Here is a 23,390-nt window from a genome sequence, read left to right on the forward strand (position 1 = left end):
GCCAGGAGGCCTGTGGGTTTTAGAACCCCTCGTGTCTCCCCAGTGCTGCGGGACTCCAGTCACACAATAGGCTGCTGCTGTCTGCCTCTTGGACTGGCTGCTTCTTACATGCCAAGTATCTCTGGCATCTCTTTAGTCGCCAGGCCCCATTGCTGTGGTTTGTATGGGGCTTGTCAGGAAGGTCTGTGGTCACAGGGGGAGGGGGCAGCCAGGGAGAGTAAGGGGACAGCAGGGGAGGCTTAGAGTTTCTTTGCAGTCACATGGACTAATAATCCTTAGCAACTCTGCCTTCCTCCCCCATTCTTCCCCTCCCAGAGCTCCAGCTGCCTGAGCTGGTCTGGTGCCGTTGGCTGAGGGCAGAGCTTGCTCAGGTTGTTGCCAGGTTGGAAAGGATGCTTCCACTGCTGACAAACAATGGGCATGATGTTTCAGGGCACTTCTGTGGGTGGTTGTTTTCCTGAGTGGGATTTGGTTGCTTCATTCCCTTCAGTGACGCTGGGGCTGGTTGCAAAAGTATTTAAATGCAAGAGAGGGTTTTGTTGAGAAGTCTAGTCCTGCCAGTTTCTCCTCAGTCTCTCCTTTTCTTGCCCCTTTTCTCTATTCGTTGCTTCTGGGGGTCCGGATCTCTGCACATTTGCCCCCTGTGCTCGTCTTTTCTTATACAGGAGAAAAAAAAGTTCAGCCTTCGGACGAGCTAGAACTTTGTGCAGTGACTGAGGCCTGAGGAAGCCAGGGGGAGAAGGTTATTAAGGGAGGAAACCCAGAGAATCTGGTGGGTCACGTGGTGGGGGGGAGCCGAGGAAGGAAATAGAGGAGGAGGAAGTTCCTACCCTCCTGTGATGTAGGGTGAAAGTGAAAGATGAGAGGAAGAGAGAGCCGGAGCAGTGAGTCACCATGGGTCATGCAGTAAGAGGGAGTGAGGGAATAGGTGGTCAGATGAGTTCTAGGAGCCAGGTGGGCCTCTTGGCGGGTTAATTGCTCCCTGCAAACTCTCCTTTCGGGAGTAGGGAGGCTGGAAGGGCCAGGCACGGGAAGCGCGGCGGGGGGGCTGTCCCACTTGGACAAAGTAGGAGCCAAGATTTTTCAGGCCCGACATTCTAGTATCTGATCCTTCCACGGGAGCTCTTCTAAAAGTGCTACACGAATGTGAGTCGCTGTTATTATTATTGTTTCCTTCTTGGGTTTTTATCACATTTTTGTGGTATCCTCCTCTCAGCAGAAATAACTTCCCCATCTCAGACTTTCCCTAACATAAACGAGATCTTTCATCTGAACTCTTCCCCCTTTCTCATGGTCCGCCCTCCCACTTCATCACTGACTGCCTCAAGTCTCTCCCCACTTCTGTCAGTCCGTTGTCCACTCCGCTAAAGAGCCTTCTAAAGCCTAGGCCCGGCTTACCTCTAATCCCCTCAAACAGCCCCATTGCTTCCCCGATCAAACATAAAATTCTCTCTTTGCGTTCGAAAGCCCTTTCCTACTAGAACACCTGGCTCCTCCCTACTTTTCAGTTACACCTTACTGTCACCCGCACAACACTGCCAGCCTCTGCATCTCCTGGTCCTCCATGCCTGCAGAGCTTTCCTGCTTCGTCTCCATGCTCCTGCTTCCTTCAGACTTTAGCACAAATCCCACCTTCTACGAGCAGCCCTTTTCATTCCTCCTGACTTAATTTCTGTCCCTTTGAGGTCATCTCCAATTTATCTTGTATATATCTTTGTTCAGTTGTTTGTGTGCTCTTTCTTCCTTGACCATCTTTCTTTGATTCCCCAGCACTTAGCATGGTGTCTGAAACATCCTAGTGCTTGATGAAGACTTGTTGGCTGACTACTACCTGCCTCCCATCCTCTTGTCCCTCCTGAAGATGGAGGGACAGCCACTAGCTGTTGCCCCGAGCCACCAGCACACTTCACAGGGCACCAGCAGCCTGACTTAGTACAATTTTAGTAAGACTTGACGTTTCGTACTACAAAGTTTACTTTTCGGGCTTCCCTTTAGGTATGTGCTCTATGTACAAGCAGGCCGGACTAGTCTGCTTGCTTTCCTTCGGTCTTGGATCTTTGTATAGGTTGTACCCTTGGCAGGAATGTGTATACGTTACTGATGTCCAGTCTTGGAAGCCATGACTTTATTTGAGGCTCTCAATTCAAGTGTTTCCTCCAATGAGAAGCTAGGAGACACTTTAATTAAACTTTGTCAAGTGAATGAGTCTTTTTTCAGATTTTGCTCTTTTCCCTCCCTCCACTCTCCTGGAGGCTTTAGCTGCCGGTGTCCTTTGGGGATGGAAGCAGGATGAAGCTTTGAGCTTTAGACGGGCTCTCTCCAGATTTGTCCGTGCTTGGAGCCTCCTACATCTGTAAGAGGCCTTTTCCAGGACTGCTGCTAGTGCCTTCCCTTCTCAGATTATATTCCATGTACTTTACATTTTGTGTGTACCTAGCTATTTATATTAAACTGGGAGCTCCTTGAGGGGAGGGACTGTTTTTGCCTTTCTTTGTACTTCCAGTGTTTACACAGTCCCTGGACCTGTAGTAAATGCTGCAGAAATAATTATAGACCAACTTTGCAATTAAATAGAGTAAAAAACTGGGTAACTGGTGGAGCTTCCTCTTGGGGCATTCATAATCCATTGCACACTCTGTATTGTAGATCTGCCTCTGGGCCCAGATGTTGGGAGGTCCTGTACAACTACCAGGCTCTTCTCAGAACTTCTCCCAGGGGGCTACGTTTGCTGCCAATGCTGGGTCAGGAATGTGCCAAGAAGCCCAGGGCCTTGTTCAGCTGGCCCGGTGATGCCTTTGGCAGCTGTTTCCTTTCCTGGTGGGGATACTCCCCCTCCCAAGCATTATCTGGACCTTGGCATGGCTCTCTCTCCCTTGCTCCCGTGGTCCCTTCCTCCCCCCACCTCTCTCTCAGGAGAAAGGTGTAAGGGATTGTTTGTTACATGTTTCCAAATTGTAGAACAGACTAAAATTGATCAAAAAGATGCTTATGGGTAGTGCAAAGCCCCAGGTAGATTTCTTAAGGGCCATGGAAGTGCCAAATTGAGCACATATTTATTACGTGAACGTGAAAAGTTAAAATGACTAATTCAAACAAGACATAGCTGTTCTTTTCTAGGAGCTTACATATATAGTCTTAAAGGGGAACGAGATACCTACATAAACTAATTATAGGAAGTAGCTAGCATTTATATATCTCTAAGATTTACAAAGCAATTTACAGATATCTAATTTTATCCTCAAAATAACTTGGGAGATAAATACTTATTAACCTCATTTTACAAATAAGGAAACTGAGGCAGACAACAGTTTCAGTATTCTCAACTTCTGTGCTCACTGTGTCGAAGCTTCATCTGAACCCAAGTCTGCCTGTCTACAAATTTAGTAGTCTATCTGATGTGTCAGTATCTTTTAGTAATGTAGAAGGTACCGTGGTGGATGGAGCATTGGCCCTGGAGTCGGAGTATGGAAATCCAGCCTCTGACACTTACTAGCTGTGTGGCCCCAGGCAAGTCATCTGACCCCATTTATCTCCCCCAAAAGTGAGATACACAAAATTATGTGATAAGTGCATTGGAATTGTGTTTAGTCATCCAGCTCTTAGTCACTCCATTTAGAATTTTTTTTTTAGCACAGCTGTTGGAGTGATTTGCTCTTTCCTTCAGCTTGTTTGACAAGTGAGGAAACTGAGGCACACAGGGTTAGGTGACTTGCCCAGCTAGGAGGTGCCTGAGGCAAGATTTAAACATTTGGAAAATGAGTCTTCCTGACTTCAGGCTCTGCAGTCTATCCACTGAATCACCTAGCTGCTCCATTAAAGAATTAGTATGGTAGACATGAGGTAGAAGGTTGTTATTTACTGAGCGGATCAAGGAAGATCATGGAAGAGGCAGCATTTCAGTTGGTTTTTTAAAAGCAGGTAGAAAAATCATAGATTTTTGAGGTGGGAAGGAACCACTGAAGTCACTTTACCCTCATCTTTTGTTGGTGGGGAAGCAAAAACGCTATCTATCTATCTATCTATCTATATCTATATCTCTATATCTATCTCTATATCTATATCTATCTCTATCTCTATATATAGATATAGAGATAGAGATAGATATAGATATAGATCTATATATATATATACATATATATATATATATATATATATATAGGTTACAGCAGTAAATGACAGAATCAAGTCTGAAATCCAGGTCCTTTACCCACTGAGCGTTCACCCCATTGAAACCGTTTGAGGAGAGCTTTAAAAGGAAGTCTAATGGTATAATTTGCTTGGAAAGTGAATAGGGACAAATAACATGAGAAGGGATTGGGAAGGTAGAGTTATAGGTTCATAGATTGAGAACTAAAAGGAATGTCGGAAGCCGTTGGGTCCAAGTCCCTCATTTTAAGATGTGGAAACAGACCCAGAGAGGTTGTGATCTACCTGTGGCTCATGTCTGTAAGTGTGCATGTGAAGTGGGGATTTGAACTCCAGCTACAAAATCCTATTCACTGCTACACCACCTAAGTTATAAAGGGCCTTCCTTTGCTGCCCAGACTCACATCTGGGTCCCTGGTACAGGAATTTCAAACCTCTTTTATGTTCTTTTGTGTCTTGGATGCAGAAAGCATCGTTTCTGTAGCTTCCTAGGAAGGGCAGCCGCTGGTGTGGGCAGCTGTTTTTCTGCTTTCCCGTCCCCCTTCTCTCCCCAGTATACCCAGTGCCTCTGCTGCAGATGTCAGCATTAAGAATGTGCCAGGAGGCCTTGAGGGCTTGGACTGGGGAAGGACCGGGTCTGAGGAAACTCAAATAGATGATAGATATATGGACAGTGCTGAAGGGAGTTCAGGGCTGATAATATTGCAAAAGTCGTAGGTTCATGGAGAGATTTACTCATTCACTCAGGGGCAAAAGGGTTTGTTTTTGTTTTGTTTTTATTTATTTTTAAAATTTAATTTAATTATTTTTTTTATTTACAAAGCATATGCATGGGTAATTTTTTCAACACTGACCCTTGCAAAACTTTTCTGTTCCAAGTTTTTCCCTCTTCCCCCCACCCCCTCCCCCAGATGGCAGGTAGTTCCATCCATGTTAAATCCAATATGACATAATGTTTGAGAGAGTGTTTCCCCTACTCCCTTTTCCTTGGTTATTCTTTTCCTCAGTACTGACTTGTTTCCTTTTTCTTTTGTAGACTCTGAAAATTCTGGCACCATGAATTGGGGGAGGATAAAAGAGATGATACACGGGGTTTGAGAGACCCTTTAGAAGAACCAGAAGGAATCTTGAGTGACTGACCAAGCCTTCCCTTTTCCTGCTCCCCACTTTTCTTCCTTTGTTGACTGGACATTAGCCTCGGTAACCACTGGGCGGGGAGGGGGGAGCCCATGCTCCAAGGGGCTTTTCCCTGGGGGATGGGCAGCTGGTGAGCGGGTATCTCTTGGCCCCGGCATTGCAAACCACACGATGAACCTCCAGGCCCAACCCAAGGCCCAGAACAAAAGGAAACGGGTTCCGTATTTCAGTGACCCAGAAACGGCAACAAAGGAACAGCAGCCGCTCAAGGAGGGGCAGTATTATGGTCACGGAGGACCAGTTAGCAGCGTCCCTAGCTCCCAGCCCACTGACCTGCCCCCTCACAACCCCCTGCCGCTACTGAACTCAGTAGTGTACAGAACGGAGCGGGGTAACCCTCCCATGCTCTCTCAACCAGTGGCAGCTGTAAAGTGGTCAAACTCGGTGATGGGCCGGGTGCCCGAACGGGGCGGGGATGCGGGCTGGCAGCAGCAGTCCCAGCCCTCCCCCCACCCACTCTGGAACCATGCGCTCACTATGTACGGTGGCCAGAAAGGGGCCCCTCACCCCGGGGTCGGGGTTTCGGGGTTTTATGGCCACCCCGAGGCCTTGAAGCGAAGCCAGGAGAAAGGGATCCTGCCACTGGATCCCTACAATGATGCCATACAGCAGATGATGTCCCAGAAGGCACAGCTGGAGCTTGGGAGGGCCCAGGCCCCGGTGAACTCCTTCCACACGCCCAAGAAACCCCCAGGCCAGCTGCCCCTGCAGCCTTTCCAGTTGGCATTCGGGAACCAGGTGAACCGTCACGTTTTCCGACAGGCCCCTCCCGGCGGCAACCCGAGCGCCTTTCCCCCGCAGCAGAAGCAGCAGGCCCTCCCCCAGATGCAGCTCTTTGAGAATTTCTATCCTGGCCAGCAGCAGCCTCCGCCTCCCCCCCACTCCCAGCAGCCCCAGGACTTCAGCCTGCAGCCCGCCGGCCCCATGGGCCAGGCTCACCTCGGAGCCCATCACGGTATGGTGCCCTGCCCCTTCCCCCCCAATCCCGAGATGAACCCAGAGCTCCTGAAGGCCCTCATGCAGGACCAGCCTACGCAACCTGTGCTACCTCAGGCCCAGATCTCCTTCCCCCGGCGCTCCCGACGGCTCTCCAAGGAAGGGATCCTCCCGCCCCCCTCGTCCACCGCTGCCCTGGACGGTCCTGTTCCCCATTCCCGGGAAGAGATGTCCAGCAACCTGTTCTTGCACCACTGGTCCCAGCAGCAGCATCACCTGGCCCCGGGGACCGCGGGGCAGCCGCACCCCGACACTCACGACAAGGGCATTCACCTCGGGCCCCCGTCGGAGCAGTCTGGAGCGGCTCTTGGCGGTCAGCAGCACGCGCCCGAGGGGGAGCGGCTGGCCCACAACGGGCGGGAGCGGGAGGCCCCTGAAGGCGGCGACGCCTGGGCAGCCAACGACTTTGGGGTGGTTCGAGGAGGGGTGATTCAGAGCACGAGGCGGCGGCGGCGGGCTTCCCAGGAGGCCAATTTGCTGACTTTGGCTCAAAAAGCTGTGGAACTGGCCTCACTCCAGAATTCAATGGTGAGAGCTGAGGGTCCCAAAAAGGGGCTTGGGGGGCATTGAAAGACTAGCCAGCCTTGTGGGGTGTGAAGGGCTGAAGGTTGTGTCAGTCAAGAAGCATTTATCGAGCACCAGTTGTATGCTAGGGTACAAGAACCTTCATGAGCTTGCCTATTATCAGAAATCATGTATGCCCAAAGTAGGGCAGGGAGATAGAAGGCAGTGCTACAACTTATTATTATTATTATTATTATTATTTTTGCTGAGGCAGTTGGGGTTAAGGGACTTGCCCAGCTCACACAGCTAGGATGTGTCTGAGGCCAGATTTGAACTCGGGTCCTCCTGACTTCAGGACTGGTGCTCTATCCACTGCACCACCTGGCTGCCCCTAGAACTGATTCTTGAAGGAAACTAGTTACTCTGAGATGCGGAGGAGAGGAAATGAGTGCATTTATTCCACATCCCATCCTATGTTGTTGTAACGCAGGACTTCTTAAACTTTTTCTGCTTGCAACCTATTTTTACCTGAAAAATTTTTACTTGGCCTTGGGTATGTAGGTATATAAAATATAAAATCAAACATTTACTGATAACAAATTGTAAAGTTATTTTAAAACAATTCATTTGTTTACATATTTTACCATTTATTAAAGATGAAAGCAAATTTGCATACTAATGAAATCAGATATGCTTGTTTAAATTTACGTAAAGAATTAGATCTTGGCTGAATATTTGCTACCTCTTGCCGGGCCACATTTTTTCCCCCACATTCAGTTATGGGACCCACAGTTTAAGAAGTTTTGTATTAGAGTACCTGTTTCCCCCATGTGGGTCCTCTTGCCAAACAGAGGCATTTTCCCTTTTGGGGAATCTCTATGATAAGAAAGGAAAGCTGTTTCAGTTAATGACTAGAGATAGAGAGTACAACAGAAAGTATTACCAGTGTGCCAGGCTCAAATTCAAACACTGCCAACAGGGCTTTCCTGAGGGCAACCACCTGTGCTGGGCACCCAGAGACAAAGCAGATAGGCCAGAGCCTTTCCCTCAGAGAAAATATAAAGGGGAAACATTAAGAATGGGCGGTGTTAATTAGGCTAAGCAGATGGGAGGTCCTGACGGAGTTTAAAGAATGCAGAAGATAGTGTAGACTGGAAAAGAAGGCCTCAAGCTGAGACCTGAGATAAGGTCTTGAATGTAAGATTTGAACTTTCTCCGTTGAGAAGGAGAGAAAGTGGACTTTACAAAAAATTATAAAAGAATGAAAAAAGAGATAAATCTGGAAGGAGGCCAATTGACCTTCCTGGCCGGGAAGAAGAGAAGGAGGAAATCATTCAAGAAAAAGATTAGAAATTAAGAATGATTAATTCATGTACTTTGGGGAGATCTTGAGGATACCATTGCCCTGACTGCAGCTAGTATGCCTTCTGGGAAATAGTAGGAGATAATAATAACTCAATTTTTTATTGTTATTAATATTAATTATACTGCTATTACTGCTATAAGAAGTATCATGGCTAGAGAGCCACCTCACAACGGAAGACTTCCTGGCCAGGGAACTCTATCACGCTAAGGTTTGCATTTTACAAAATGTTTAAGCCAGACTTCAGACTGATACTATTTGTGTGTCCCTCAGTAACTCTCAGTATCATAGACTACTCTCTAAGACCATAGCTTGCTAGGGGCTTCGAGGTAGTTCAGTAGAGCACTGGCTCTCCAGTCAGAAGGGATTGAGTTCAGATACTGCCTCAGACACTTACATGAACAAGTCATTTCACCTTGATTGCCTCCCAGCGAGAAAAAAAGAAGGAAGGAAGGAAGGGGGAGGGAAGAAAGGAAGAAGAAATAGAAGGAAGGAAGATATTAAAACCTGCAGAGATGGTGCCAGCCTGCATTGGTAGAGGGAGTTCTCTTACTTGAGAATCCCCAACATGAGTGAAATCATCTATCCAGTTTTCATCCCTGTCCATAATAGCAACAACAATAATAACAGAAGTTCACATTTTAAGGTTTGGCTCTTGGTTTTTATCGCTTTAATTTTAACCCACATTATTCACAACAGCCTCTTTTCTTCTTCCTTTCCTTCTCCCTCTTTCCTTTTCCCTCATATGTGTGGGGAGTAATAATAGCATATATTTCCTAAGGTTGTTTGAGAAAAGATAATATTTATAAAGAAAGACTTTTTTAAGCCTTAAAATATTATGTTTAAGTGCTAGCTATCATCATCCCTCCTACTCCAGATGAGATTGCACATATGCAGAGTTCAGCCAGATCCTAATCTTAATAAGATGTCAAGGGATCTGACTGTACTAAATGATGCATTAAAAAGGTGACGTGATAGCTAGAGGAATGAGCAAATCAACCAGAAAATGAGGGAAGCGTGTCTGAGTCTTCAGGTCCTAACTCCTCTCTCCCTTTCCCATTTCAGGAGGGTGAAGGCCTCGAGGAGAGGCGGAAGACAGTGGTAGCATCTGCAGCCAAGAGTGTGGTGGAGTTCGCCGGGCCCTCGCCCCCCTCCAAACGAGCCCGAGAAGACATGGTCCCTCTTATCATCCCCGTGTCAGTCCCTGTGTGCAGGGTAGATTTGCCAGAGGTAGCCCAGCTGGGGTATTCAGATGAGGAAGGGAAGGTCCCTTTGGCCTCGGCACCTGATCGGAGCCCCACAGAACACAAGCCCTCGGTCATTGTCACACGAAGGAGATCCAACCGGAATCCCGTGGCCGATGCGCCAGCCCAGGTAGGAACAACATTCCAAAAACAAAATACTGTTTTCCTCCCCTTTACTTCTCCTTCTCTCCCCCATATATATATATATATATATATATATATATATATATATATATATAGCTATCCTAAGCTCTAAAATAGATTAAAATTTCTGGGAAAAAGATGAATACTGATGGTCTCAAATTTATTGGGAGAGAACACCATTTGTCAACTGAAGACAGGACTGAAGACTTTGTTCTTCATTCCTATTTACTAGGCTTAATCTCACCCCCTGGTGACTAGTCCTAGAGTAAGCTGTTAAATAGTGTTCCAGAATCTGTAGGGAAAGAGGTAGGCCATGTTTCTGCACCTTGCATCAAGAGAATTTTGCAATAGGCCCTCAGCCCATCTAGTCCAATTCCCCTCACTGGATCACTTAAAATGCTGCCCACAAGTCTTTCCCTTATGCTATGCTGCCCTCCAGTGTTCTTAGTGCAAAAGTGAAACTCAGTGGTCTTTAAACTTATCTCAAGATCTTAACATTGAAAAATCCTACTTTTATAGGTATTGCTCTATTCAAATTTATAGTGAGGAAGGCAGAAATGGGTGCCTGAGTTACTGTCCCCATTTTACAGAAGTTGTTACACATACAACATTGCTCAGAGACAGGTCATCATTGGAAGTTTCGTTTTTATCAGTGAGGCCGCCAGCTTGGCAGAGAGGAAAAACTAATTTTAAGAACAACCGCTGATCAGTTGCTGAATCATTTGGGTCAAGAATCTGTTTTGACTTTCTTTTCTGTGTGCACAGTGATAAAGTAGTAGACCCAGGAAGAGACAGTAAAAGGAAAAGAAAAGGTATTAGATAAGTTCCCTTTTTTAGTTCTTTTGGGGGTGGTAGAGAAGAAATAAGTTCAAGCTTTCTTCCAGAAGGGAAGAGTCTTAATAAGAATTTTTAATCAACAGACTTCTAAATTATGACACCAGACTAAACACTTTCTCTAGATCCTGTTTTAAAAAAAACAAACAAACTCTGGGAGGGGGGAGATGAGGGAGACAGGGAAAAGGAGGGAGGGAGGAAGAGAGACAACCTCCTAATAAAATTAAAATCCTCATGAATTAATGTGAAATAATGGTAGTCCTTGAATTGTTCACTGAGCATTTATCCCCTTTTCTACCTGTCTTCATGCCCTACAGAAATTGTCCCATGGCTTGTGCCTGGAGCCCTTATTGGAAGCCTGTACTGCTCCAGAGTCTGCCTCCCCACCTACCTTATAACAATATAGGTTAGGCATCTCCTACAGAACACAGACCCACCTTGCTTGAAACTTGCCAAAAAAAAACCCCCAAAAACAGCAAAAACATCCTAATTCAGTCCAGCCAGAGAATGAAGACAGACAGAGGAAGAACTAGGGGGAATGAGGAGGAGGTGTGTGTTACTGTTGTAAAAGACCTTAAAGAAAGGGGATTGAAACTCAGATGGGCCATTTCTGTTCCTCCTTCCAATTCCTCAAAGCTACTCAGACCAGCAAACCTAAATCCCCCAATTTGGCAAAAAGTGAAGGCCTCTTTCCCATCTAAACTAGGAGTCTATATGCTAGCAAAGATGGAGAGTGAGAAAGTGAAGAATCGGGTGATAAAAGGGGGAAAAAAAGACTCAAAAAACAAAAATATACAGAGGAAGGAAACTCAATTAAAATCTAGAGCACAAAGTGATAAATCAATAGAGAGAATCCCAAAACTGGAAGGAAAAATTAAGTATTAACTCCTCAAAGAGATTACAAATCTTTCTTAATAAATATTACAAGAGAACCAATTCTTCATGAAACATAGGATAACATAAGCTCCCAAGAAAGCAAATCAGCTTAAGCAACATTTAAAATTATATATTCTATAAACTTGCAAGCCAATTTAAAAAGATGGATATTTAGTAGAAGAGACATTTAGGGCATTTTTTTCCCCCCCTGAGGCTGGGGTTAAGTGACTTGCCCAGGGTCACACAGCTAGGAAGTGTTAAGTGTCTGAGGCCAGATTTGAACTCGGGTCCTCCTGCATTCAGGGCTGGTGCGCTGTCCACTGCGCCACCTAGCTGCCTCTTAATGTTATTTTCTTTTTAAGAGCTAGACAAAAAATTTGACCACGATATGCAGGCAACAACAAATAAACCTAAAATAAGAACTAAAAAAGGAAACTGGAAATTAGAGGAAAAATATTTTGGAATACTGAAGGGGCATTAAACTGATCACCAAAACTAAAGGCGAGATGAATTGACGTTATTAAAAGGAGGATGAAATGAACCTAAAACCTCCAAAGCAAACCCAGGTTAAAAAAAAAAAAACCAAAGAAAGAAGAAATAAAAAGAATCATCAGAACTTGATATATGTGTATATATAACACAATTGAGAACTCAAAAGAAATAGAGCGTTATTTATAGAAATTCAAAGAGAGTTCTTTACAGGAAAAAGAATTTAAACTAAATAAAAAAGAACTAGTAAAGAAAAAAAAAACTCCTGGTCCAGATGGATTTATAGGAGGATTCCGTCAAACTATTTAAAAATCTATAGTACTCAAATCATTCTCAAAAATTGAGAAAAATGCACTTTGTAAATCAAATTTTGAGATTCAGTCCCAGTACCTATACATGGAAAAAGTGAGACTCCTGGAAATTGAATGCTGATGATAATGATGGAATTTCGCCCCACAGAGTGGGATGGTGAACCGTAGACGGAGCATGCACACGCTCGCTTAGTCTGTCTGTGTGTGTGTACACATGTATGTGGGTGGGTTTTTAACCTTTTCTTCTCCCCCCATCTCGTGACAGGAGGGGGGCAGCGGGCCGAGTCGGGAGCACGACTTGTGTCCGCAGAAGATTCCCTTTAGCAGACACGAGCCGAGCTTTCCTCGCAAGACGGTGACTTGTGCCTTCTCTGCCCCCCTGCAGGCCGACGACGCGGACCCCAAGGGGGACGGCGAGGGCTCGGTCCGGAAGCCCAAGCAGAGGCCTCGGCCGGAGCCCCTGATCATCCCCACCAAGGCGGGCACCTTCATTGCCCCCCCCGCCTACTCCAGCGTCACCCCGTACCAGAGTCACCTGCGCTCCCCTGTGCGCCTGGCCGAGCACCCGCCCGACAGGAACTTTGAGCTGCCCCCCTACACGCCCCCGCCCATCCTGAGCCCCGTGCGGGAGGGCTCCGGCCTCTACTTCAATGCCATCATGTCGGCCACGGGCCTCGTCGCCCCTCCCCCCATCACGCCAAAGAGCGCCCACCGCACGCTGCTCCGATCCAGTGAGTGTTCTGTTATTGGGGAGCGAGGCTGGGGGGGCGGCGCGGGGAGCCCCGACTTGGGGGGCTTCCTGGGACCGGGCTGAGGGGAGCACTCCCGAGCCACTAGTTAGGACAAGGGCGTGCTCCTCTCCTGGAGAGCGGCTCCCTGGCTCCTTCAGCCACCTCTGAGTGGGTGCAGGGTTGTCTTGTTTTATTTAAAAATTTTTATTAATTTTTTAAAAAAATATTTTCTCCGATCCTAGCAAAACCAGTTCAGGCCAGGCGGTGGAACATTCTAGTGGCTGAGTTTCTTAGCCTGGTAGTTTAAATGCTTCTCCCGCGGGGCCTAGGCCCGGGCGAAGCCCTCAGAACCCAGGGGAAAAAGTTGACATGGAGGGATGGAGTTGGTGACTTTACACCCCCCCCCCCCAGGACACTGCTCTCTGGCTCCCTCTAGTGGTTGCCCAGAAGGACAATTGCGTTGTCATGGATTTCCCCTCTCCCACACTGCCTTCCCCTGACAGAGCTGCCTACCACCCCGGGTCCTTCGTTCTGTCCTGAGCTCGAGGCAGTCCGAGGAGCGGCTCCCTGGGCCAGAGTCCAGCCGCCGGTCAGTCGTTTGTCCGCGCGCCCGGCCCCGGCGGTCACTGAGGGGGCCGTTCCCCGCTCCGCGGGTCCATCTTGTCAGGCGCTCGCGTGCCGCGGGCTGCCCGGCGCCCTCACCACTTAGCACCCGGACCTGTCGCTTGTCTGCAGGGCGCGCGGTCCGTGCCGAAGGGCCCCGCCGAGGCGGGGGTGACACCCCGGGCAGCCTGGGACAAGTAAGGCGTGTGCAGGGCGAGAGCCGCCCGGCCTGTGAGCTCGGGGAGAGAGCCGACATCCTCGGGCTGTGGCCCCGCAGGGTCCGCGGCGCTCGCCCCCCGGGGGCCCCCGCTTTCACCTCAGGGACTAACACAAGCAGGGCCGCGTGACCCCCCGCAGCCCCCGCAAGGAGGTGCTCGCCGTCCCAGACGGGCCCTGAGCTCGGGCCCGGCGCTGCCCGCCTAGCCGCCGCGTTGTCAGGGCTAGTGGTTGGGGAGAGAAGAGCCTCGTCTCGGAGGGAGAGAAGAGTGTGGTCAGAAGCAGCGGAGGTGCGGCTGAGTGTCAGGGAGGCGGGGGAGGCGGGGGAGCCGGCCGCTCGGAGGCCCGCTCGGAGTTAGGCTTTACGCTCTGAGAACCAGACTCTGCTCTGGGAGCGGTTTTCTCTTTTAAGCCTCGAAGAGAACAGTCTGTGCAAAGACAGGTAAATCAGTAGAAGAACCAGGAATACGCTGTATACAGTGACAGCAAGATTGTGCAATGATCACTCTGAAAGACTGGTTCTTCTCAGTGGTTCAGTGAGCCAAGGCAGGCCCAGTAGACTTTGGACAGAAAATGCCATCTGCTTCCAGAAAGAGAACTATGGAGATAGAATGTAAATCAGGACTTGCTAAGTTCACTTATTTTTTTCTATGTTTTTCCCTCTCCCATGACTTTTCCCTTTTGTTCTGACTTTTCTCTCCCAACATGATTGAGAAAGAAATGTGTATTTAAAAAGTTAATATGCATGTGTAACCAGAAAAAAACCAAAACAACTATTAATAAAGAAAAAAACAGTAGCTGAGAGGCAGCTAGATAGTGCAGTGGATAGAGCACCAACCATGGAGTACTGAGGACTTGAGTTCAAATCCATCCTCAGACGTGTGCGACCCTCAGCGAGTCATTTAACCCCAATTGCCTCGCAAAAATATCAACCGATCAATCAGTAGTTGAGGTTGGAGAAGAACAGCCATGGGGATCTTCAGTTCTCACACTTCCTGGCTTGAACAAGTCTCTTAGCTTCACACAAGACTCTAAGCTCCTGGGGATTGTTCCTTTTCACTAATGGAGGGAGTTTTCCACCCTGATCACACTTCCTAGGCTTGGATCTCCTCCCCTCCAGAGTCCCCCCTCCTCCATCAGACTATTGTCTCTAAGGGATTGGATCTGAAGGAACCATTTAGGCCATCTTCAGCATTCCACCCAATCTCTTAGGGGTGTTAGAGTTTTTGGTGGCCAGTACTCTATACAGTTTGCAAAGCATTTTTGTTGTTTTGTTGATCAATTTTATTCAATTCTTCCTGACCTTATCAACCGTAGCACATCTACACTTTGCCATTTATTTTTCTAGTGAATTAAGGAAAGTACAGATTTGCACAGGGTCACACAGCTACTAAGTGTCTGAGACTGGACATCCAAGTCTTCCACACTCCAGGCCAGGTGCTCTGTCCACTGAGCTACTTTGCTGTCTCACAAAGCACTTCGCTATTGTAATTAGTCATTTGACCCTCAGCACAACCCTGTAAGGTAGGTGTTATTGCTATCTCCATGATAATAATTCCTCACTGAGGGTGCTTAGAGTAATTACACAGAGGCTAAACCTGCTTCAGTGGCTTGCCCGAAATCAGACCTAATAAGTATCTGAGACAGGATTTGAATTTAAGTTTGAGCACTTAAGCTTGGGCTGCAGCCTTCCTTTCTGTTGAAAAAGTCTTGGCTGTGGAGCCAGTGTTTCCTACCTGCCTCAACAGAATAGAAAGCTGAATTCTGAGCTTAATTAAAAGGTAGTAGAGTTAATAGCTGATGTTTAGTTGTCACTTTACAAACACTGTTTCACTTGATGTCATTTGCTGCTAGTAAAGCAGCAAGGCTGAGCCTAAAATTCTTAGCCCGGAAAGCCCCTGAGGTTTATCTGCAACAGTGTAGGTTGGAGATTGTTTTAGAATAACTGTGATTCAGCCTCTGTTTGGAATGCTGGGGAACACAGTGATCTTGGGATAGAATGCACCAGGCAAGGGTACAACTAGGAAGGAGCTTCCTTAGAAGCAAGTTTCCTGCAGGAAGCCAAAGGGCAGAGATACTATATCTCTTCTCTTTTCTCTCTCTGTGTGTGTTTGTCTCTCTCTCCTCTCTCTCTCTTTCTCTCTCTCTCTCTTTCTCTTTTCCTTTTTCTCTTTTTCTCTACCAGTTCTCCCTCCCTCTTTCCCTCCCCCCCAGCTCCCCATGTTTTAGACTACTTTATAAATGTGTTGTTTATCTCTCAGACAGTGCTGAAGTCACTCCACCTGTTCTTTCTGTGATGGGGGAAGTTACACCTGTCAGCATTGAGCCGTAAGTGTTTCAAAGAATACCACCTCTACCCCCTGGCTGCCCCAGTCCTTTGTGCAAAAATGATTATTTTGCCTTTCTTTTCAAGAAAGAAAAGGAAGTGAAAATGGGGATGATCCCTAAATGTGTTAGAATTCTACCATTTGCTTACTGTTGGGGTGGAGAGCTCCCCTCTGTTTGAGAAAAGTAACTGGCAGGTCCTCACAGATAATAGCAAGGGGTGGGTGGATAACACAGGAATGAACCTTAATCTCCATTAAGGACCGCTTTCTGCCTGGTGTAGAGTTACTTATTTCAGACCTGCCCCATCTTTGACTGTAGTGCAGGGTCTAGGGCCAGTTTCCACGTATTGGTCAATCAGTAAACATTTATTAAGTGCCTACTCTATGTCCAGGCAGCGCGCCAAGCTTATTTTTGATATATTGATGTCAATCTCTAAAACCTCTATTGAAGTTTCTTCTTTATCTCCTACCAACCTCCATTTTTTTTTCTTTGCCCAGAAGGCACAGGCCACCACTGACAACAGAAGACAAGTTTTCCCCTAGCGACCATTTGACCCATAGGTAGGGGCCCACTGAACTTCTGCCTCAAATGGAGCCATGTTTGTGGTTGTATTTCCGGCCCAATTTTGTGCGCTCTCAAATCACTTTCCTCTTCTACCTCTGGGGTCAGGACCTCAGGTCCTTATCTTGATGGGTAGGGCCAGGGCCCAGACTGAGAGGAACTACCATTTCCATTGAGAGAGCCCGGATGCCATACCACTTGTCCTTTCTTCTCCTGCAGTCGAATCAATGTGGGGACTAGGTTCCAAGCTGAAATCCCCCCAATCCGGGATAGGGCCCTGGCAGCTGTAGATGAACACAAAGCAGACCTGGTCTGGCAGCCGTGGGGAGACCTGGATGCTAGCAGGGAGACGCAAGGGCAAGGTGAGGAGGACCATGGGGGCTGGAGAGAAGGGTCCAACTTTCTGAATGCTTTTTAAAATTTTTTATTTTAAATCTTCTGAGTTTCTGAATCAGGCTTTCTTTTTTTTAATTCCCATCTTCCTTGGGGGCTTCTCTATGGACATCTTTCTGAAACCAGTGGAAGACCTTCTGACCGCTGCCTGCTCTAGTATCTTTCCTGGCGCTGGAACCAACCAGGAGCTAGCCTTGCATTGCCTGCATGAAGCCAAGGGAGACATCTTGGTGAGAGGGGGTCCTGGACAAGGGACATCATGTGTAAGGTGGGGAGGGAGGAGGGTGGTGCTGTTGTCAAAGGAGAGGTGGGTGTCTGAGTAGAGAGAGGCCAACACAAATTGCCCAGTCAAAAGGTAAGGTAGATATGGGCTACTGCTCTCTATTCCTAGGGCGGCACTCCACAGCAGAGAAAGACCTAGGGCCAGTGTGACCAAGGTTATACCAGCTGACTGCCTTTTTTGAGCGCCTGGTGTGGCAAGGGGCTATCCTAGGTATCTGGGAGGGCTTGGAGGTGAGAGAAGGGGAGACTGTGTCCCAGAGAGAGGGTAGCAAGTGGGAGTGCTTTCCTGTCTCTTGAAAGGAAGATTTGATTAGAAAGGGCCCTAGGAGATATTTCAGTCTGTTTCAACCCACTTGCCTAAGAGACTAATCCTAGGCATGTTGTCTTGTGGACAAGAATATGGTAAAGAGAACCTCAGAATAGAATTCAAGTGACTTGGGATCATAGGATTGTAGATTAGGTAATTGAAAAACATTTTCTAGGATCTTCTTGGCTCCTATTCCTCTCATTTTGCTCTTGAGAATGCTGAGATCCACTCAAGCTAAGTGAATTCCTTGATCAATCAATAGTGATCAATAGTGAGTAGCTTTGGACCCCAAGTCTGTTGCTTTTTCTACTATTTTCAATTACCTGAGTTCTGGTTCTGTGTCTGCTTCTTGTATCACTCTGGGTAGGCCACTTTATCTCAGTGGACTTTAATTTACACATAGGTCAAATAAAGCTAGACTAGACACTAAGGTCCCCTTCTGCTTGACATTCAATCACTCTGCAAAGGGAAATAATTTTTTCTTGGGGATAGTGAGAGAGCTCAAAGATGGTTGTCTCAGGGCCGCTAGGCCTTGACCTGGGTACTTGGGACACTTTGCACAGTACCAGGGCTCTCTCTAGCTCTGATTGGGATCATGAGCTTCCTCTCTCCTCCCTCAGGCAACCTTGACCAAACTGCTGCTCAAGAAGCCACTTCGACCTCCCGATCACCCACTGGCAAATTACCACTATACAGGTGAGTGGGTAAAGGTAGCGGGTTGTCTCCTCACTTGCTAACAGCATCTATGGAGCCCCTGCTGTGGATGGTGCATTCTATCCTAAATATTGGAAGAAGAGAAGAAAGTTTCATACTAAGCAAATGTGAATTGTTAGGAACAACAGCATAAGTATCATAACTGTAAGGAAATTAAATGTGTGAATGAGAGGTTGCTAGAGAAAATCGAAAGGGTTGGGGATGGGTGGGTGTTGTATGGGTGATGAATTCCAAGATGAGACTTGAAGATCAGGAAGGACAGAGATAGGATAGATCCTTTGCAAGCTACCCTCAGCAAAGTTATAACCCCTTTCATCCCATCCCTAACATTCTTAGCATTATGGAGAGACCTGGGGTAACCTGAACCAGGTTCCTCATGGCATCATGGGAAAATATACGAGACATAGTCCTTAACCTCATAAAGCTTACAGATTTACCCATAGCAAGTAAAAAGAGATGAATTTCAGAATGATAAGGTATCTTTTCCATCAATGTAGACTTAGATCCCCAAAATGATGGGGAATCACTTGGAATGGAAGTAAAGTTTCTCAGCCTAGTCTCCCATGTTCCTCTCTAAATGGCACTCCCAAAGAATTTCTTTTGAACTGAATTGTTTTTTTATTCTCTTTTCTTTCTACTCTTCCTACTTCATCACAGGGTCTGACCAGTGGAAAGTAGCTGAAAAAAAACTATTCAATAAGGGCATTGCCATCTACAAGAAAGATTTCTTCCTGGTGCAGAAGTTGGTGAGTTGGGAAACATTTTTCCATATGCGAAGAAATTAATTTTGATTCATTACTATATAGTATGTTCAAGGCATTAGTTTCTGGGAATAGGAAGACAAAATAAAAAACAGTCCCTACCTAAAGGAGCATATATTCCACTGGGAGGTTCAATTTTTTTTTATTTTTTTTTTTAATAGTAATAGCTTTTCATTTTTCAAAACATATGCAGATAATTTTCACCATTTACCCTTCCTAGACAAGCAAGTAATCCATTGTAGGTTGAAGATGTGCAATTCTTCTAAACACATTTATCATGCTGCACAAAACAACAACAACAAAAAACAAAAAAAAAGCCAGATCAAAAGTCTGAAATTTGAGAAAGAAAGCAAGCAAACAACAAAGGTAAAAATACTATGTTGTGATCCATATTCAGTCCCCATAATCTTCTCTCTGGAAGCAGATGGCTCTCTCTATCATAAGTCTATTGGAATTGGCCTGAATCACCTCATTGTTGAAGAGAGGCAAGTCCATCACAGTTGATCATCACATGATATTGTTGCTGTGTACAAATGTGCTCTTGGTTCTACTCAGTTTACTTAGTATTAGTAATCTTTAAGTCTCTCCAAGCTTTTCTGAAATCATTGCTTCTGATTGTTTTTTTTTATAAAATGGTAATATTCCATTATATTCATATATCATAACTTAGTCAGCCATTCCCTAGCTGGTGGACATTCACTTAGTTTCTAGTTCTTTGCCACTATGAAAAAGGCTGCTACAAACATTTTTGCACGTATGAGTCCTTTTCCCTTTTTTATGATCTCTTTAGGATACAAACCTAATAATTCTAAATTGTTCTCTGGAATGGTTTGATCCATTTACAACTCCACCAACAATGTATTAATGTTCCACTTTTTCCACATCCCCTCCAACATTAATCGTTATCTTTTCCTGTCATCTTAGCCAATCAGAGAGGTGTGCAGTGGTGAGGTTCAACCTTTAAACAAGTCACTCAATTCAATTTCTTTTAAGGAGAGAGAGAGATCATATAAACATCTTGGGAGTTGGGGATAAGAATCAGAAAAGACTTCCCCAAAGTGGGTAACATCTGAACTAAGCCATAAAGAATTCTAAGAGACAGAAATGATGAGAGAGTGCCTTACTCAGGGATAGCCTATGTGAAGAAAGAAAAGCTAGAGCAGCTAGGTGGTACAGTAGATAAAGCACCTGCCCCAGAGTCAGGAAAACCTGAGTTCAAATCCAGCCTCGTATATTAATTATATGACCCTGAAAAAGTCATGTAATTCTGATTGCCAAGATGGACGGATGGATGGATGGATGGATATGGAAGCTGAGGTTCAGAAAACAGCTTCCGGTGACTCAGTTTCATGGCTAGGCAGATTGTGTAAAGGATAAAAATCAGGCAAGAAATGCTGGAAATAGACTACATAAAGAGAAAGTGGTCTAGGGGAGAGTGTTAACCAGAGCCCCTTGGAACTTGGCTTCTGCCCATGACAAGCCTTTATATCTGCTTAAAGAGCAAACTTAAGAAGGGACAGCCAGGTTAGAGCGTCCCCTCCACTTTCATTCTAAAGAATAAGACATCTTCCCCCACTCCTCTCTTCTTTCTTCCTGCTTGCTTCCTATTCCCTTGAGAAGATGATGCACTGTTTGGTCTAGGCCTCTGCCTCAGACCAGTGAGAACCCTTTGGATTCAAAGCCAGGAAGAGCTGGGGAAGTAAAGGAGGGCAGTAGGCAGAAGTGATTCATTGCCACATGGGTCAGAGTGCTTGCTGCAAGATGGTAATTAGCAGCATCAGACAATGAGATCACTCTAGACTGAGGGGGAACAGGCAGATAAATGACTTCAGATCCAGCAGGTAGCCTGCGAATTAAAACTGGGGAGTATTTCTGTTCCCTCACTTTACATGTTGTTCTGCTACCATGAGTGCTAGCTGCTAGAGGTGTTGCTGGAGGAAGAGAACATCTCAGGCACTGTGCTAGGCACTAGGAAACACAAAAACAAAGATGAAACTAACTCTGTCCTCAAAGAATTTGTTATGTGCCCGTGAAATGATGTATGTCAGATTAGCACAAAGTAAATGTAAAAATACTTTGAAATAGCCCAGAAGACAGCAGTAGCAAAATGCCTACAGGTAAAGCCTCAAAGGGGCATATGAACTAGTCTCAAACTCAAAAGGTTCTCTTGGAAGAGCACAGAAAGGATCTTAAAAGACAGATAATAGAAAAATTGGGAAAAAAATGCTATGTAGAATATTATGAAAGTTTGGAGGGGAAAGCCAACAGTTTGGAAGAGGAAGCAAGGGATTGACTAAAGAAAACAACTCCTTAAAAAATAGAATTGGCAAAATGGGGGAGGGGGAAATCCACTGAATAAAACAAATTTCCTTTAGAAGTATATTTGGCCAAATGCAAAAGGAAGTAAAAAAGCAAACAGAAGAAAATAATTCATTAAAAATTAGAATTGGGCAAATGGAAATGAATAATTCAATGAGACATCAAGAATCAGTCAAATAAAACAAAAAAATTTTAATAGAAGAAATTGTAAAATACCTCTTTGGAAAAACAACTGATTTGGAGAAGTAAATTAATCCAAAAATTATTGGGCTACTTGAAAGCCATGATCAAAGAAAGAACATGGATAATATCTTTTTTTTTTTTTTTTTTTCTTTTTCTGAGGCTGGGATTAAGTGACTTGCCCAGGGTCACACAGCTAGGAAGTGTTAAGTGTCTGAGACCAAATTTGAACTGAATTCAAGGCTGGTGCTCTATCCACTGCACCACCTAGCTACCCCTGGATAATATCTTTCAAGAAATTATGAAGGAAAACTGCCCCGATCCTAGAACCAGAGAATAAAATAGTCATTGAAAGTGTTCACCCATTTTTCAACAATGAGGTGTGATTCAGACCAATTCCAAAAAACTTGTGATGGAGAGAGACATCTGCATCCAGAAAGAAGACTATGAGAACTGAGCATGGATCACAATATAGTATTTTCATCTTATTTGTTGTTGTTTGCTTTTTTTTTTTTTTAATTTCTTTCTCATTTTTTCCCTTTTTGATCTTTTTTGTTGATTTTCTTGTGCAACATGATGAATGTGGAAATATTTTTAGAAGAATTACACATGTTTAACATATATTGGATTTCTTGCTGTCTAGGGGAGAAGGTGGGCAGAAGGGAGGGAGAAAATTTTGGAACACATGGTTTTGCAAGATTAAATGTTGAAAACTATATTTGCCTGTATTTTGAAAATAAAAGGCTATTATTTTTTTTAAAGTGTCCCCCAATCACCTCCTGAAAGAAACCCCCAAAACAAAAACTCCAAGGAATATTGTAGCTAATTTCCAAAATTATAAAATCAAGAAGAAAAAACTGCAAGCAACCCAAAAAATACTTTGAAATGCCACTGGATCTGTGATTTCATCAACATGGGTTTTCCCTCCAATCATGCATATTGCAGTCCGTCCATATCTGCCCATCTTCTAGGATTTTTCTCCATATCCTCCCATAGGTTTGTCACCAGGAAACTGGGACTCTTTCTGTTTCTCTTGTCATCTGAAGGAAAATGCTAATGGAATACAAAGGCTTTCCTTCAGTCATCCCTCATTCTAATCAAATACAACCCATAATCATAATAAATACAAAGTAATTTTAATGAGAGGGAGAAAGGATTAACAGCTGGGAGAGAGAAGGGCAGGAAGATCTTCATATAGGAGGTGCACCCAAGCTAAATGGGAAAACTTACTGTGAGTTTTCCTTGATCAAGCCCTAGACAGATTAATTTCTTGGTTTGGATACGTATTCTAAGAGACTAAGCCAGAAAAATTATTAATCATTGATTAGTATGTATTAGGTAGGGAGTGGGGTGTGCTCTTGAATGACTCGATGCAGTCTTGGGAAGGGAGCATGGAATACCAGGCTTCCCTTCTATAAAGAAAAAAAGGATGGGTAATAGCTCTAAAAACTGAAGAGGCCGCCAGAAAGTTTACAGATTTGCTTTGGCTTATACTATACTTGTGAAAAAAAAATCAATGTGTAGTTAGTAAAATCCTTGTACTCTTATATGAGAATATAAAAATATTGATTGTGGCTTTATATCATGTAGGGAGAGATCTAAAGTATTTAAATTTCTGAAGTAGTCAGACTGAAACCATGATATTTGTATTTCTAAGAGCAGGACTTCTCATCCCATAGCTAAAGAAAAGAAGGAAAGGAGGGAAGGAAGAAGGAGAGAGGGAAGTAAGAAAGGAAGGAGGGGGAAGTGAAGAAAGGAAAGAGAGAAATAAAGAAATGATCATTTCTCCTCCCTCCCCCTTCCTGTATAATTCTGGTTAGACTTAAAGATGACTATACTTTCTTACCTGAGACATAGGTCTTTAATTAATTAATCTTCTTAGGGACATTAG

General features: G+C 45.2%; 1 protein-coding gene across 5 annotated transcripts in view; it reads left to right on the top strand.

Moving 5' to 3' along the window:
- MIDEAS (mitotic deacetylase associated SANT domain protein) overlaps window positions 1-23,390 on the top strand; it is a 132,239-nt gene that overhangs the window by 97,311 nt on the left and 11,538 nt on the right. For 4 of the 5 annotated variants that reach the window (XM_074290062.1, XM_074290059.1, XM_074290060.1 and 1 more), the window contains 9 exons: window positions 5,183-6,867; window positions 9,272-9,580; window positions 12,490-12,835; window positions 15,916-15,982; window positions 16,480-16,542; window positions 16,763-16,905; window positions 17,063-17,166; window positions 18,146-18,221; window positions 18,897-18,985. In XM_074290062.1, the coding sequence (XP_074146163.1) occupies window positions 5,455-6,867; window positions 9,272-9,580; window positions 12,490-12,835; window positions 15,916-15,982; window positions 16,480-16,542; window positions 16,763-16,905; window positions 17,063-17,166; window positions 18,146-18,221; window positions 18,897-18,985 (2,610 nt within the window). In that variant the 5' untranslated portion in view covers window positions 5,183-5,454. The remainder of the gene's footprint in view (window positions 1-5,182; window positions 6,868-9,271; window positions 9,581-12,489; window positions 12,836-15,915; window positions 15,983-16,479; window positions 16,543-16,762; window positions 16,906-17,062; window positions 17,167-18,145; window positions 18,222-18,896; window positions 18,986-23,390) is intronic. The other variant, XM_074290063.1, reaches the window with a different exon arrangement.

This window comes from Sminthopsis crassicaudata, chromosome 2 (assembly GCF_048593235.1).
Source record: "Sminthopsis crassicaudata isolate SCR6 chromosome 2, ASM4859323v1, whole genome shotgun sequence".
In the NCBI taxonomy this organism is placed as follows: domain Eukaryota; kingdom Metazoa; phylum Chordata; class Mammalia; order Dasyuromorphia; family Dasyuridae; genus Sminthopsis; species Sminthopsis crassicaudata.